At 43.8% G+C, this 17,902-nt stretch overlaps 1 protein-coding gene across 2 annotated transcripts in view; it reads left to right on the top strand.

Moving 5' to 3' along the window:
• Window positions 1-14,848: 14,848 nt before the first annotated feature.
• Window positions 14,849-17,902, top strand: part of FOXK2 (forkhead box K2) — a 31,691-nt gene continuing 28,637 nt past the window's right edge. The window contains exon 1 of one of the 2 annotated variants that reach the window (XM_075279440.1): window positions 14,849-15,284. In XM_075279440.1, the coding sequence (XP_075135541.1) occupies window positions 14,986-15,284 (299 nt within the window). In that variant the 5' untranslated portion in view covers window positions 14,849-14,985. The remainder of the gene's footprint in view (window positions 15,285-17,902) is intronic. The other variant, XM_075279441.1, reaches the window with a different exon arrangement.

The raw sequence follows: 17,902 nt of genomic DNA, 5'->3' as shown, positions 1-17,902 counted from the left end.
CTACCACTAGATGGCAGGAAAGAGCCATGTAAATCTGGGCTGTAAATTCTATAAGTAACCTGATCAATGTCAGAGCAGATCTGCAGCGTGTAACTGGTGACAGGATATAGGTGACAGCCCTGTATGTCTGCACATTGCCACTACACATACTGCAAGGGTCCTTGTGTCTTAAAATTTAAAGGCGTATTCCAGTTATAACAAGTTACCCCCTATCCGCAGCGTTGGTCAGGATGTAATAACTAGCACCCCTACCAATCACAACAACAGGGGCCCCTTGTACCCCAAATGAATATAGTGACTGGCTACTTATGCACAGCCGCTCCGTACACTTCTATGGGACTACCAGAGATAGCCGTACATTGTATTAGACTATCTACTTCAGTCCCATAGAGAATGAATGGGGCAAAAGTGCACATGATCGACCTGTTGCTCCAGGAGCAGGACCCCATTCTCATGATGGGTGGGGGTCTCAGCAACCGGCCACCAACTCATCAGCAAGTTAGACCTGATACTTTGGATTTGGAATAACTTGTTCTAACCAGAATACAACTATAAGCATGTCCTAAATCAAATAATCTAGAAGGTCTGGTAATCCAGCAGGTCCCAGGTTCTGGATTATAGGGTACATGTGTACAGTCACACCCACTATGATGGAAGGAGGACGCTGGCCATCTGGAGTATCTGGAGGAGAGCCACTATCTACAGCAGATGAGATCCTGCCGGAGGAGATGACGGGGAAGGTGGACAGGCCGAGTGCGTCAGTATCTGTACCGGATGCAGCACATCACACCGCTCCTGTAACTACAACACAGCTGTGACACCTGCGGCGACAGAGAACAGAACAGCGACGACAGCAAGCTGTATATAGAGATAGTCACTTATATAGAGGACATTATAGAGAGTCACTAACATAGAGGACATTATAGAGAGTCACTAATATAGAGGACACTATAGAGAATCACTAACAGAGGACATTATAGAGAGTCACTAACATAGAGGACATTATAGATAGAGATGGGCGAATACTGTTCGGATCAGCCGATCCGAACAGCACGCTCGCATTGAAATGAATGGACGTAGCCGGCATGCGGGGGGTTAAGCGGCCAACCGGCGTCAAAGCGGAAGTACCAGGTGCTTCCATTCATTTCAATGCGTGCGTGCTGTTCGGATCGGCTGATCCGAACAGTACTCGCTCATCTCTAATTATAGAGAGTAAAGAAATAAAGAACAAGATGGACAACATTCCAAAATGACTTTCAAGAACTTAATTTATTATACTTGTAATATCATCAGAATCCATAATGGACATTATACAATCACAGGACTATAGTAGATCCTATACTGGCATGTAGACTTTTGTTCTGTATTCACATTGTGCTACTTTGACTTTTTTACTTTTAGCAATCGATCTATCGCATGTCTATCTATCAGTCTAACTAATATAATCTACACTTTTGTATGTCTATATGGAGTTTTTCCCTTTTTTGAACATTATCTATCTATTTATCCATCCATCCATCTTTCTGTCTGTCTATCTCATATCTATCTATCATCTATCTATCCAGTGTTGGCCAAAAGTATTGGCCCCCCTGCAATTCTGTCAGATAATACTCGTGTTCCTCCAGAAAATGATTACAAGCACAAACTCTTTGGTAATATCTTCATTTATTTTGCTTGCAATGAAAAAACACAAAAAAGAATGAAAAAAGTCAAATTATTGATCATTTTACACAAAACTCCAAAAATGGTCCGGACAGAAGTATTGGCCCCCTCAGCCTAATACTTGGTAGCACAACCTTTAGACACAATAACTGCGCACAACCGCTTCCGGTAACCAGCAATGAGTTTCTTACAAGGCTCTGCTGGAATCTTAGACTATTCTTCTTTGGCAAACTGTTCCAGGTCCCCCCTGAGATGTGAAGGGGGCCTTCTCCAAACTGCCACCAAGAGATCTCTCCTCCCCCACAGGTGTTCTATGGGGTTCAGGGCTGGACTCATTGCGGCCACTTTACAAGTCTCCAGGGCTTTCTCTCACCACCATTTTCTAGTGCTGACCTGAAGTGTGTTTTGGGTCATTGTCCTGCTGGAAGAGCCCTGACCTCTGAGGGAGACCCAGCTTTCTCACACTGGGCCCTACATGATGCTGCACAATGTGTTGGTCGTCTTCAGACTTCATAATGCCGTGCACACGGTCAAGCAGTCCAGTGCCAGAGGCAGCAAAGTAACCCCAAAACATCAGGGAACCTCCGCCATGTCTGACTGTAGGGGGCGTCTTCTTTTCTTTGAAGGCCTCTTTTTTTTCCTGTAAACTCTATGTTGAGGCCTTTTCCTACTTTTGTCTCATCTGACCAGAGAACATTCTTCCAAAACGTTTTTGGCTTTCTCAGGTAAGTTTTGGCAAACTCCAGCCTGGCTTTTTTATGTCTCTGGGTAAGAAGTGGGGTCTTCCTGGGTCTCCTACCATACAGTCCCTTCTCATTCAGACGCTGACGGATAGTACGGGGTGACACTGTTGTACCCTCGGACTGCAGGGCAGCTTGAACTTGTTTGGATGTTAGTCGAGGTTCTTTATCCGCCATCCGCACAATCTTGCGTTGAAATCTCCTGTCAATTTTTCTTTTGCGTCCACATCTAGGGAGGTTAGCCACAGTGCCATGGGCTTTACACTTCTTGATGACACTGCGCACGGTAGACACAGGAACATTCAGGTCTTTGGAGATGGACTTGTAGCCTTGAGATTGCTCATGCTTCCTCACAATTTTGCTTCTCAAGTCCTCAGACAGTTCTTTGGTCTTCTTTCTTTTCTCCATGCTCAATGTGCTCACACAAGGACACAGGACAGAGGTTGAGTCAACTTTAATCCATTTCAACTGGCTGCAAGTGTGATTTAGTTATTGCCACCACCTGTTAGGTGCCTCAGGTAAGTAACAGGTGCTGTTAATTACACAAATTAGAGAAGCATCGCATGATTTTTCAAACAGTGCCAATACTTTTGTCCACCCCCTTTTTTATGTTTGGTGTGGAATTATATCAAATTTGGCTTTTTGACAATTCTTTTTGTGGTTTTCCATTGAAGACAAATTAAAAGAAGATAATAATACCAAAGAATTTGTGATTGCAATCATTTTCTGGAAGAACGAGAGTATTATCTGACAGAATTGCAGGGGTGCCAATACTTTTGACCAACACTGTATATCTCCTATCTATCTATCTATCTATCTATCTATCTATCTATCTATCTATCTATCTATCCATGAGCGGTCTGCAGTTATCTCCAGTTCTGACCTCTGAGCATTTACTTTATCTCTTTAGGATTATTTATCTCTATATCTAACAACAAAAAATAAAGTCCAAACATATTCATCACCAGCACGAGTATACAGGTGCCAGCCCAAGGATACAGGCAGGTCCAGTATAAAAATATAAAAATAGGCCGTACTCCAATAAAGTAGTGAAAAAACTGTGGGGGTTTTAATTCCCCAAATACACAAGTGAAGTTTCAGCACATACTGTACCTGAGCCATTTTCAAGCAGTTCTTATAGTGTGCAAGATAAAGTGAGAACTGAATAACAATCGAGGACAAATCTCAGGATCACATATATAGTGCAATATAATCACATCCATATTATATAGTGTAATAAACATCATAAAATATGTGTACAAAAATCCACATATAGAAGTGTCAAAACCCGCAAGATTACGTGACAAAGCGCACATGCGTATAAGCCATTCTGAAGTCAAAGCACCATCTTAGTGCTCAAGCTTGCGCACTATGTACTCAGAAGTGACAGTCGCCATTTTGAAACAGGTTACATCAATGACGGAGCGATAGCCATTAACTTAACCTGTTTTAGTTACCCCGTGTGGATGAGATTTCTTTAGAGGAGGAGAATGTTCAGTCCTTCGCACAGAGCAGTTTGCAGAGGTATGTGGAGAATCAACCCCTCCCCTCTGCATTCAGTAGTGAAAAGTCCAGCCTCTCCCAACTCCATTCAATGTGAGCACGTCTTGCATTTTTGAGGATGAAACTAGCCTAGGGGCAGGGAGCAGACTGCAAATTATATAGAAGGGAGACACCTAGTGGCAGCAACTTTAGAGAGGTTTTCCAGCTAGTAATACTTTTAGTTAAAATGCATTATATATCGGTCCAAAATCATATGATCTAAGAAATAAGACTAAGTTGTCGGAAAACTTACTGACCATCCACAATCCTGGTAGTGTAGGTCACTGGGTGTTAGTCACTGGTGACTTCATAACTTCTTACAATCCCACCTAATGTGTCCATGGTCTAATAATGTGATTCCCTTGAACAAGGTTCGGGGTGTCACTGTGCTGTGCGAAACAGTGAAGGGGACGCAATGCTACACCCCCCTGACCCTCAAGATCTGACATCTTGTGATGAGTATTTTCTTAGCAGTACTTCATGTATCCACAGCACAGCCTGGAGATACCATCCGATGTTTACATTCCATTACACAGCACCACATGTGGGCGCTCCTGACCTTTCTACCTCAGACATGTGACTTCTGCTTCTAATAAAATCCTCTACGCTCATATTATGATTACGCTCAACCTCCGGAGCTGCACCAACAAACACAGGAGAGATGTGCTGCAGCAGCAATTTCCTAATGGCAATGTATAGGGCTGGTCCAATGTTAGTGTGATGGCTTTGTTACTCGATGCAGCTGCATACGGCACAAACCACACACTGTGCAGTATATCCTAGGGCTGGGCGATTATGACTCAATCAAAATCCCAATTAATTGGACATTTCACCTCGCTTACGATTAATGGTGATTAGTCACGCCCCTTTTACCGTATATGTGATGGGCGAACCTTGCGAGATTCACCTCACAAGGTTCACCCTATGGTTTTGTTCCGTCTCTTCAGACCTAAGAGTATAATGATCGGAGGCCCAGGAGAGGTCATCAAACATAAAAACCAGTGTTACTCATCTCTCCTGGGCTCAGGCACGACTCCCTGCTCACTTTGATGTCAGAGACCTCTGAGGCCCAATCACAAGGTTAACATGGTCAAACTTGTGTCTATGAGTCACAACACCATGTGACCCGCCCAATCAAAGGCCTCAGTGGTCCTTGATGTCATTTAGAAGCGCCAAAGTGAAAAGGGAGTCGTGCCAGAGCCCAGGAGAGGTGAGTAACGCCCTGTTCACATCTGTCTATGGGTTTTCATTTGGGATTTCCACTTGGGAAACCACTTAATCTGCATAAAAAAGCGGTTACTTAAGGAAACCCCCAAACCCCATAGACTATAATGGGGGTCCGTATGGTTTCCATACGGAAAATGCGAGAGAAAAGTGGTTTGCAGGACATTTCCCTCCACATTTTTCATGCGGAGAGGGAACGGAATACCCGGAACGCAGATATGAACCGGGACTAACACTGTTTTTCATGTTTGCTCACCCTCCCCCAGGTCCTCCACTTTTTATACTCTGGGGTATAACAGGACCCTAGAGTATAATAATAGCCGTTGCAATTAGGAGAAATGTTCGGTCTGAACTAAACTGCAGGTAGAAACTCGCAAATATAAAAATCAATTTTTGGACTAATCGCCGAGACCTAGCGTATCCTACAGAGGACGTAAATATCACAGTATGTGTATCCAGGTGTATGCTGGAGCCTTCGGAAGCAAGTACGTAATTACCCTGATACATTGTAACAGACTATAAGGAGAGAGATTTGTGTCACTGCTGTATATACCTAATAATGTATTGTCTAAACTGGCTAAATCTGTAACAAATCCTCAGGCTCGGTTCACACCAGCGCTCACTTTTTGTTTGGGGGTTCTATCCCCCATTCCACTTGAAAAATCTGGAGAGAGAAGTCATGCAAGCAAAAATCTTGACAACGGAGAACAGTGAAATCACAGTTGTTGCTTTCTGAAATGGAAAAATGGCTAAAAACTTTTGCACTGACTGCATCTCGGAAACCACGCCCCTGGGAGGAGCTTGCTAAATATGGCGTCCATCAAACAGTTCTAAACATATCCCAGTGTGACCACAGAGTCATACACAACTCTACTGCCATGTTGGGGATACAGCACTGGATTTCTACTTTCTTGACACAGCGGAATAGCCTTAAGAGAGGCTATTCTTCTCTTACCTTTAGATGTCTTCTCCGCCCTGCCGTTCGGTTAAAATCCCGTTTTTCGACGGTATGCAAATGAGTTCTCTCACAGCACTGGGGGCGGGCCCCAGCACTCAAAAAGCACTGGGGGAATCCCCAATGCTGCGAGAGAACTCTCCAGCGCCGCCTCCATTTTCTTCAGGAACGGGTCTTCACTAGAGTTGAGCGAACACTATTCGAAACAGTCATTTCGAATAAATATCACTGACGGGTCATTACTCTAACTAGAAAACTTATTCACTGAAAAGAGTAAAACATAACTTTTATTGTTCGTTTAAAATATCACCCAAGTGCTCTTTGTGAAAAAATAAAACACGAACCACAGGGTGTTGGATAATATGGGCATAACTTGATACTGAATTTGCCCTCAAATGTATCCAACCCCTTGATGTCAATTTCCCATAACACCTGTTGATGGCTCAAGTTCAAGCTATTGATGCTTATATATGTTTGATACATATGGGTTAAATGTAACTATTTACTGCAGTGGGTGGCAGGGTTGCCGTGTATAACCAACAACCCTGCAGCTTCCGTCATAGGTATACTTAAATGATATCCCCACTGAAATTGTCACACATAGCTCCCAACTCTTATATGTTGGAGATAAATAAACCATGTAGCAGCAAATAGTTAAGCTAGTAAGATAAACTCTTTTGTATCATTTACTAACTAGCTAGATAAAACAAGGCACAATGGCCATATATCCCTGTCGGTCCATCTCAGACCAGGGCTCTCCTCAACGCGTTTCACTAACGGCCCTTCTTAGTTCATCAGGAGGAAATTATGGGAAGGTTGTTTCTAATAGTGATTTGCAGTGAAAACTGCAGTTTACCGCATACTTGATGGTAGGACGCGGTCTCGGATGTGCTGCCGACGTGCGCGCCGGTCGTCTGAGCTTTTATAATTTAACCACGCCCCCAATCCGTCCCACAACTGAGGTGGTGCGCTCCCATTGGTCGCGCCCACCACCTGGGCTTCTGATGCGTTGTATGGGGTGTGTACATTGGTAATAGACGCGCAAGTGGATCCTACGTAATCCTGGCTGGCGAACCTCAAGTCCCTGCCAGTCTTTGGATGACAAGAAAGGCTATCGATAAGTAACTAGATGTTGCAAGTACATAGAATATGAATAATTCCAAGACGGAATAAAAGATAAATATCTAACGATGACAAGGTAAGTATGTTTAATTATACAGAGAACCACAAATCTGTCAGTCATAAACTACCATCGGATACGAAACTACAACCCAACGTGTAACAGAGTATCCATCCACAGCGCCCAGGAAATAACATAAGCGCATGATATGGATGAATACCAAGATCACTTAAGATCCCTCTCCACATGTATATACTCAAATGTCAGATGGATCATATGGCACTAATCTAAGATTAGTGGGACTTAGTGGGACTGGCTGGGACTTGAGGTCAATTCGCACAATTTCAGTGGGGATATCATTTAAGTATACCTATGACGGAAGCTGCAGGGTTGTTGGTTATACACGGCAACCCTGCCACCCACTGCAGTAAATAGTTACATTTAACCCATATGTATCAAACATATATAAGCATCAATAGCTTGAACCTGAGCCATCAACAGGTGTTATGGGAAATTGACATCAAGGGGTTGGATACATTTGAGGGCAAATTCAGTATCAAGTTATGCCCATATTATCCAACACCCTGTGGTTCGTGTTTTATTCTTTCACAAAGAGTACTTGGGTGATATTTTAAACGAACAATAAAAGTTATGTTTTACTCTTTTCAGTGAATAAGTCATTTCGAATAGCACGCTCCCATAGAAATGAATGGACGTAGCGGGCACGCAAGGGGTTAAGCGGCCGGCCGCCGGCAAAGTCGGCGTGCCGACCACTTCCATTCAAACGGCTGTTTCGAATAGTGTTCGCTCATCTCTAGTCTTCACACGTCTTCTTCCTGCGCTGGCTTTAAACTTCTAGGCCTCGGGCCTAGGGCAAAGCCGACTGTGCATACCCACCAGCCACAAGAAAATGGCCCGCTTACAATACTGTGTAAGCGGCCATTTTATTGTGACTGGAAGGCATGCGTAGTCGGCTTTGCCGTGGGCCTGAGGTCTAGAAGTTTGAAGCCAACCCCCGGAAGAAGACGCTTGAAGACCCCTTTCCTGAAGAAGATGGAGGCGGCGCTGGAGAGTTCTCTCACAGCATTGGGGATGCCTCCAGTGCTGTTTGAGCGCTGGGGCCCACCCCCAGTGCTGCGAGAGAACTCATTTGCATACCAGCAAAAAACAGGATTTTAACTGAACAGCGGAGTGAAAGCATCTAAAGGTAGGAGAACAATAACCTTTCAGGGGCCACACGGTGGCTCAGTGGTTAGCGCTGCAGCCTTGCAGCGCTGGAGTTCTGGTGTTCAAATCCCACCAAGGGCAAAAAACCATCTGCAAGGAGTTTGTATGTTCTCACCATGTTTACATGGGTTTCCATTCCAAAGACATACTGATAGGGAAAAAATTTACATTGTGAGCTCTGTGTGGGGCTCACAATCTACATTAAAAGAAAAAAGAATAGCCTTTCTTAAGGCTATTCCGTCGTGTTGAGAGAAAAAAAGGTTTTTAATGGTAGAATCCCTACCAATTAAGTAATTTCTGAGATAAATTTGGGATTTTTAAGAAAAATTTATGACGCTATAGTTCTCCTGCCAAACATGATCTAATCTTATCATAACTCTGAGGTAAACATAGTATCTCCATGTATTTGTAGGTACCACTTAGGTACCTTATTACATAGGACTACTGTCAACTCCTGTTGATAGTAAGAAAAATCCATTTGGGGCTGGAAAACAGCTTTAAGTGAATATATATTAAGGAATTTCTGTCAGATGTCTTCTAACTTCACCATAACTCTGAGGTAAATGTGAACTCTACGTTAAGGTTGACTTCACACAGTTCAGTTCACTACATGCCAAATTCGGATGAACAGTGCAGGAAGCCAATTTGCGGACCGTGTTTCCTGGCTTGGACATGGCCGTGTCAAGCCAGTCTTATTATTAGATTACATTTCTGTCATTTTCCATGTTTCACTAAATTCCTGAGGTAAATTTAATAATTGCTCTCTGAAGTAAATCTTACTGCATTCATCTGCTTTGGTGAAGCTATTTTTCACACTTTGGCAGACGTCAGAAAACTTCTTTGTAAGTCAATAGGATCCAACAGGCAGTGGTGGCATCCATCATGCATCAGATACTGGGATGTGTCAGGGGCATAGCTATTTTGGGGTGCAGAAGTAACGCCGTACTGGGTCCTAGAGTCTCAAGAGGTCCAAAGGCTTCTCTGCAATATAAGAAAATACCAGTATTATACACAGTCCAGTCACATTAATGTGGCCACCTGTCAAAATCCAGAATAACCACCTTTGGCAGAGCGCACTGCTGCGAGGCGTGCAGAGGAGAAGGGATGTTGTGATGATGATCACTGGGATGTTGAGCCATGCCGACTCCTGTGCCGTGGCCAGCTGCACTAGTTTACGCGGTTGAACATCCATGGCACGAACAACCCGATCGAGGTGATCCTCGAACCACGCACGTACACTGCGAGCTTTCTGACACGTTGCATTGTCCTGCTGGTAGATGCCATCATCCTGAGGAAAAACAATTTGCACGTAGGGGTGAACATGGTCCGCAAGGATAGATGCATACTTGTGTTGATCCATCGTGCCTTCCACAATGATGAGTGCACCCAGATGGCTGATGACACGGCCTTCTGCAATTGGTTATTTAACGTTGACGTCAAAAGTAGGCGGTGGTCACATTAATATGACTGGACTGTGTAGTTATCACAGAATAAGTGGGGGCCCCATTACACAGTTTACATTAGGGCCCAGGAGCTTCGAGTTACCCCTCAGGGCAGTGTTGTGGCTTCCACTTGTAACATAAAACCAAAAATGTGAAAAGAATTTAATGTAAATTCACCACAAAATTTCATTACATTTCTGAGGTAAACTTATCACCTGATTTCATTTTTTCAAGGTGAAGTGGGAAAACACCTCCCTATATCTGAGGTAAATGTTTGCTTTTTGCTTAATTTCTTAGGTAAATTTGTGGGGTTTCTGATGTGGAAGTTGCATGCGTTTGCATCTTTAGGTTAATTTCACATACTGTTGCAGTTCTGAGGTAAATATAAGACTTTACGGTATTCCTGAGGTAAATATTTTACTTACTTGCTTTAACCCTTTCGCTGCCAGGCACGTACAGTGTACGTGCTCCCAAGGTGGCACTTTAGTAGCCGAGGACGTTCTTAGTACGTCCTCCCTACTAATGCCGATATCTCTGGACTGCATCAACATATCTTGATGCTTTAAAATGCATTTTAAAGAAGAGACTCTCATCTTTAAAATGATACCAGGGACTTGATGATTTTACTTACAGTCTTGGAGCCATTCACTGTTGAAAACACTATTTGGCATTGAGATCCAACTGCAGATCTCAATGCCCGACAGCGTTTCAACAGTGAATTTCTCCAAAACTGTACATCCAATCATCGAGTTCTTGATATTTTAAAGATGAGATTCTCCTCTTTAAAATGCAATTGAAAGCATCAAGATATGTTGATGCAGTCCAAAGATATAGAGCTCCAAAGTGTCCCCCCCCTCCTGTCTAAGCAAGCAATTTGCGATCTAACAAGAAAGGAAGAGGGACACGGAGCAGCCCAGCAGAGAGAGAGAGAGACAGAGAAACGATCTCTCTCTCTGCATAACTTGTATGTGACAGCAGGAGGGGGGTGGCAGGGACTCTATTGTCCCTATTAACCCTTCTCCTGCCAATCAGAGCGTATACTATACATTTGTCTCTGTCACATACAGTTATAATGTAATTCCCCCCTGAGCTTTTCTAGTGGGGTATTCTTATGTTATACCTCCTGAACATAACCAGGAAGGTTATTGGCGCTGTGACCCAGACGTTTACCATTGTCCAGGTCGCAAGCCAAAAAAAAAAGTCGCACCAAACACTTACACAACATATACATAAAGTCGCAAATAAAGTTTACATTTCACCCAATCCCTGTCCTGTCTATACCTGAGCTTTCTACAGTAAAATACGTCTCTAGTGATGTCCGTTACACACTAAAATAATAGTAATAACGATTATCACTAGAGATGAACGTATAGATTGCTAAAATTTTTATAGGGGGATGGAAAATAACATTTTTATGTAAAGTCCTATTTAATTTGCATGCACAAAATGGGATGGCGCATTTCTGAGATTTTGGCGATTCTTTAACACCCGACCCTGTAAATATATACATGTGTGGTATGTATGAACTCCTCACATATTGCAGTTTTATTGACAGTACATTGTGTTTGCAGAAAGGGATTTCTTGAGCTGCACTTTAGTGGCAAATTTGAATTTTTGAGCAATTTTTGCTAGCAATCTCTGTTTGCGGCAAAGTTGAATGAAGGTGGTTGTATATATAAACTATTAAATTGTGTTTTTATATACGGTATGCTGTGTACTCTGAAAAAAGTTAGATTTTGGTATCACAGTCACAGTTTGGTAGGTGCAGTATAGCTTTTTAACATATTAGTGAACAACAGCAAAATCCTGCTTGTCTTCTGTATTCGTGTTTTTGGGAGTCCGAGCTCTTGTTGTAGTTGATGTTTGCGGTACATATAATATATACACATTGTATACACCATACGCTATTATTTTAAAAGTATTTTGTATATGAATGTGAGATTGAACATGAGTTTTAGGTGCAAATATGTGTTTTAGCGTATTTTTTCAAAAAATTATTTGTGTTGGTCGCAAAGTTGCATGAAGGTGGATGTGGCTATCGATGATCCATTAAGACATTTGTAATCTTCAGGTTGTCTACTTTCAAAAAATATATAGGGTTTAGGGGTTCACTTGCTTTTCATGGTGTGTAATCCCTACATTTTATAGGATGATACTTTTTTAACATTTCCAGCTTCAAAGCAGAATTTTGTTCCTTCCAGTTCTAGCGATTTTCTGAAGACACGTGCATGCGGGTTCAGGCTATAGTGATATGTATGAACTCTGCACATGTTGAACTCTTATTTTTAGGAGGTTTGGTGCATTTAATTTTTTGTTTGGTTTCTGCTTTTAACAACTAATATACATTTATTTGCATTTTTTCATAAAACATTCACTTTAAATCAAAATTGCATGAAGGTGCCTGTTCGTATACAGTACCAATTGGCATTCTGACAATGCTGCAGATGTCTACTTTAAGAAAATATATAGGTATGGGGGGGTTGGATGCTTTTTTAATGTTGCAATTTAGGTTTGATTTGTCCATCTCAAAACTGTGAAAATTGCTGTGGCTACTGGAGGTGCAAAATTTCCAGAGACCCTTGGCAGCGAAAAGGTTAAGTAAATGTGATCTTTCACCACATTTCTGAGGTAAATTGGACATTTTGCTACATTTCGATGCATTACTTTTTAATATCCCTGTCAGAAACTTCACAAAAAATCCCAAAAGGCAAACGTGTGTTAAGATATATTCGCACACAACATAAATGTTGCTATCATTTCCAAATGAGACTTGCAGAAATCTATGTGGCTGTGGCCCAGGCAACTAAATTCAGATGAATGGAACCACATTTCTGCAGCAAATCTCAAGTGTGCAGCCATGTTGTTGCTTCTTTTTCATGGATATATGACTGCAGTTCTGAGATAAATGTAAGCTTATACAGCTTTTCTGAAGTAAATATATTCTCGTATTTATTTTTTTAGAAGTACAATGAATTTTTCACATTATTTATGAGATAAATGTATTACGTAATAACATTTCTGAACTAAATGTGATATTTCAGTACATTTCTGTAGTGAAATTGATACACATTCATTCATACACATCCCTGACTTCATATCTGCAGACGAGAAGAGGAAACTCTACATCCTACTGGGAGAAGAAGAGGCCACTGTGGAGATCGCTGCCCAATACGTGTCCAGCTGTCACCAAACAAGAGGAAGATGAGACTCCACGGACTGTTATACCCCAAACCACCTGCCCCCCCCCCCCATATAGCGGTCACCAACTAAGAGGAATATGAGACTCCATGGACTGTTATACTGCCCCACCCCACCATATAGAAGTCACCAACTAAGAGGAAGTTGAGACTCCATGGACTATTATACCCCAAATCAGCCCCCCCCCCCCCATACTCTCCCCTTCGACTCCAACTCCCCCCCCTTTACTAGCTTTGTCAATGCCAAATATCCAATCGGACGTGCCAATAAAGCCTATTTGATTTCTGAGGTAAATTTATTATTTCCCTAGTTTCTGAGATTATATCACGACATTTCTACGAAAGATGTGATATTTCACATTTCTGAAATGTATTACTTTGCTCTATTTCTAAGGTAAATGTAATATTGTGCTGCATTTCTGAGGTAAGTGTGATATTTTGCTGCATATGTGAGGTAAATGTATTATTTAACACTATTTGTGACGTAAATGTGAAATTTAATTTGAAATGTGAAAATTCACTACATTTCTGAGGTAAATGTGATATTTCACTACATTTCTGAGGTAAATTTATTTTCCTAGTTTCTGAGATTAATTATTTCACTATATTTCTAAGAAAGATCTGATATTTCACGTTTCAGAAACGTATTATTTTGCTCTATTTCTGAAGTAAATGTGACAGTTCGCTCCGTTTCTGAGGTAAATGTGATATTTTGCGACATTTCTGAGGTAAATGTATTGTTTTCCTAGTTTCTGAGATTAAATTCACATTTCTGAAACATTATTATATTCTATTTCTGAGGTAAATGTAATATTTTGCTGCATTTCTGAGGTAAATTTATCATTTAACACTATTTCTAAAGTGAATTCGTTATTTTGCTACATTTCTGAGGTAAATGTGTTATTTTACTGCTTTTCTGAGGTAAATGTATTGTTTTCCTAGTTTCTGAGATTAAATTCAGTTCTGAAACATATTGTTTTATTCTATTTCTGAGGTAAATGTAATATTTTGCTGCTTTTCTGAGGTAAATTTATCATTTAACACTATTTCTGAAGTAAATTAGATATTTTGCTACATTTCTGAGGTAAATGTGTTATTTCGCTGCATGTCTGAGGTAAATGCGCTATAGTGCCACATCCCTTAAGCATTAATGTATTGTATTCCTGTCATTCTGAGGTAACTGTGTATTTACAGTGTATTTGTACGACACTGTACCCCTGTCAGCCATTTCCACGTTTGGCAGCAGCTCTGAGGTAAATCATGTCGGATCTCTGTGCTATATTTATGGTTGGACCGTGTTTTCCTGTCAGACATGTCGTCATTTTGCGACAATTTCTATTTGCCCTGAGATGGGGCAGATGTGGCTGGGCCCCGGGCACACACACACACCCTCGGAGCCTCCTCCAGAGCTGTTTGTTGTTGTTGTGGCCGTGCTTGGTGTGCTATCGGGCCGGCCATGCTGTTGATAGAATAAACCCCTCCCGTCCACATTGCAGGCCCAGGCCGCTCTCTCCGCCACAACCAACCCCCAAGGCCCGCTGCAACCAAACCCGTCCTTGCCCCGCCCACTGCTGTCATTAACAAGCCTTCAGCACGCTTCAACCTATCGCTAAGCCCCGCCTTCTAATGACCTCTTTCCAGTCAATGCACGTCTCAACCGAACAGCTAGGATCACACCCCTCTCAGTGACGTTTGCCAAGCCGGCTCCTCCTATTGGCTGCCGCCCGTCGGCTGCGTGCGCTTCACGTTAGGCTGCGCCTCCCCCTTTCCTTTTCTCTTGCTGGCCGCCGCCGCCGCCGGTCCCCGGAGCTCCCGTCAGCCGCCCCCGGGCGTGCGTCCGTCCGTCCCCTCCCTCCCCTCCGTGTGTGCTGACAAGATGGCGGCGGTGGTGATGAGCGGCGGGGTGTCGGTGGTGGCCCGGCTGGAGGGCCGAGAGTTCGAGTACCTGATGAAGAAGCGCTCGGTGACCATAGGCCGGAACTCGTCGCAGGGCTCAGTGGATGTCAGCATGGGACACTCCAGCTTCATCTCCCGCCGCCACCTGGAAATCTTTACCGCCGGGGACGAGGAGGAGGGCGGGGGGGATTTCTATCTCCGCTGCCTGGGCAAGAATGGGGTGTTCGTGGACGGCGTGTTCCAGAGGAGGGGGGCCCCGCCGCTGCAGCTGCCCCGAGCGTGAGTACCCGGGGGTCCTGGGGGGTGGGAGGGGGCTGCTGACAGGAGGATTGACAGTTCTTCGGGGAGGGAGGGGGCACTGACACAATGATGAGAACAGGGGGGAGGGGCAGTAATGGCGGCCTGCAGGACAAGGATATGGGGCGACTGTAGTCGGGGGGGGGGCGGGAGGAGCGAAATGGGGTGTAGAGCAGACAAAGGTTTTACCGAAAGCCTAAGAATAGGGGGGTGAGGGAGGGGGCGACATAGTGCACGGCCACTGATGTGAGGGCATGGTGGGGAAATATAGGGGGGCTAAGGGGAGGGGGCAAGTAGTACCGGGGGGGCTGATGTAAGGGCATGGAAGTAAAATATATGAGGAGGGGGCACAACTGTGAACTGATGTAAGAGGCATGGAAGGGAAATAAGGAGCAAAATAGAGTAGGGGGCTAATGTAAGGGGAGGAAGAGGCATGGAAGGAACTATAGGGGGCTAATGTAAGGGTGGGAAGAGGCATGGAAGGAACTATGGGGGGCAAAATAGTGTTTGGGGTCTGTATGGGCAGGAAGGGTCATGGGAGGGGGTACTGATGTAAGAGGCATGGAAGGAAAATAAGGGGCAAAATAGAGTAGGGGGCTAATGTAAGGGGAGGAAGAGGCATGGAAGGAACTATGGGGGGGGGGCAAAATAGTGTTTGGGGTCTGTATGGGAAGGGGTACAATTGTGTACTGATGGAAGAGGCATAGAAGGAAATGGGGGGAAGCTACAGTAGGCATCTAATGTGAGGGGAATACAGAGTAGGGGGCTAATATATGGGTAGGAAGTGGCATGTAATGGAAAATAGGGAGAAGGGGGGTAAAATAGAGGTCTGATGTAATGGAATGAGAGAGTTACTGTAAGTGGGGGCAGGGATGTACAGATATGGGGGGGGGAGGTAGCTAATGTTACAGGGTACCTTGGAATGGGGGACAGGATCAGTAATGAAGGGGGTGTTACCAACTGCAGGAGGATGGGGGCTCCGAGGTGACTGGAAGGAAATGTTCACACTTTGATTGTATGTAAACACAGAGCATGCTGGGAAATGAGTAGCCAGATATATAAGTATGTGAACCCCCAGGGCTCCAATGCATTGCTTGCTGAATGACAGGAGCCCCTGTTACCTGACCCCCTAAGCCCCTGCCCTGTGTCTGAGCAATTACAATGTATCAGGATGTTCTCAAGCTGTTTGTTGTTACATTTGAATCCTGCAACAAAGTATCATTTACCATCAGGGGGCGGGGCCAGTAATGGCTCCTGTGGTCATAGATTCCCTGGGCTATGGTTTGTTGTCAGGAGTTGTCTCCATTGCAAAGTGGATTTGTGATCTGCTGCTATATAATATGGGAAGATATTCCTAAAGATATTCTATCCAGTGATTGTTAGTTAATTCCCTGTTATCAGCCATGTCAGGAGGGGAGAGGCCGACTGTAGGACAGGGGAATACAATCTATTACTATCTGTTATCAGCCATGTCAGGAGAGGAGAGGCTGACTGTAGGACAGGGGAATACAATCTACTACTATCTGTTATCAGCCATGTCAGGAGAGGAGAGGCTGACTGTAGGACAGGGGAATACAATCTATTACTATCTGTTATCAGCCATGTCAGGAGAGGAGAGGCCGACTGTAGGACAGGTGAGTACAATCTATTACTATCTGTTATCAGCCATGTCAGGAGAGGAGAGGCCGACTGTAGGACAGGGGAATACAATCTATTACTATCTGTTATCAGCCATGTCAGGAGGGGAGAGGCCGACTGTAGGACAGGTGAATACAATCTATTACTATCTGTTATCAGCCATGTCAGGAGAGGAGAGGCCGACTGTAGGACAGGGGAATACAATCTATTACTATCTGTTATCAGCCATGTCAGGAGGGGAGAGGCCGACTGTAGGACAGGGGAATACAATCTATTACTATCTGTTATCAGCCATGTCAGGAGGGGAGAGGCCGACTGTAGGACAGGTGAATACAATCTATTACTATCTGTTATCAGCCATGTCAGGAGAGGAGGCTGACTGTAGGACAGGAGAATACAATTTATTACTATCTGTTATCAGCCATGTCAGGAGGGGAGAGGCCGACTGTAGGACAGGTGAATACAATCTATTACTATCTGTTATCAGCCATGTCAGGGGGAGAGGCCGACTGTAGGACAGGGGAATACAATCTATTACTATCTGTTATCAGCCATGTCAGGAGAGGAGAGGCTGACTGTAGGAAGTAATAGATTGTATTCCCGTCCTACAGTCGGCCTCTCCTGACATGGCTGATAACAGATAGTAATAGCTTGTACTCACCTGTCCTACAGTCGGCCTCTCCTCTCCTGACATGGCTGATAACAGATAGTAATAGATTGTATTCACCTGTCCTACAGTCGGCCTCTCCTCTCCTGACATGGCTGATAACAGATAGTAATAGATTGTATTCACCTGTTTCCCGCAGTGATCCCGTTGCGCTGTTTATAGGTATGGGGACTATTTGCCATAAATGCTCTTTGTAGCCTCGGGCTATCAGGACATGTTGGGAGTTGTAGTCTTGCGCGGCCGGATTCCTCTCGGTCTAGACATCTCTGTGTAATAGTTAAGGCCTTGGATCTGG

Source organism: Leptodactylus fuscus, chromosome 6, assembly GCF_031893055.1.
Source record: "Leptodactylus fuscus isolate aLepFus1 chromosome 6, aLepFus1.hap2, whole genome shotgun sequence".
Classification (NCBI taxonomy): domain Eukaryota; kingdom Metazoa; phylum Chordata; class Amphibia; order Anura; family Leptodactylidae; genus Leptodactylus; species Leptodactylus fuscus.
This window is presented reverse-complemented; position numbering and strand designations above follow the sequence as displayed.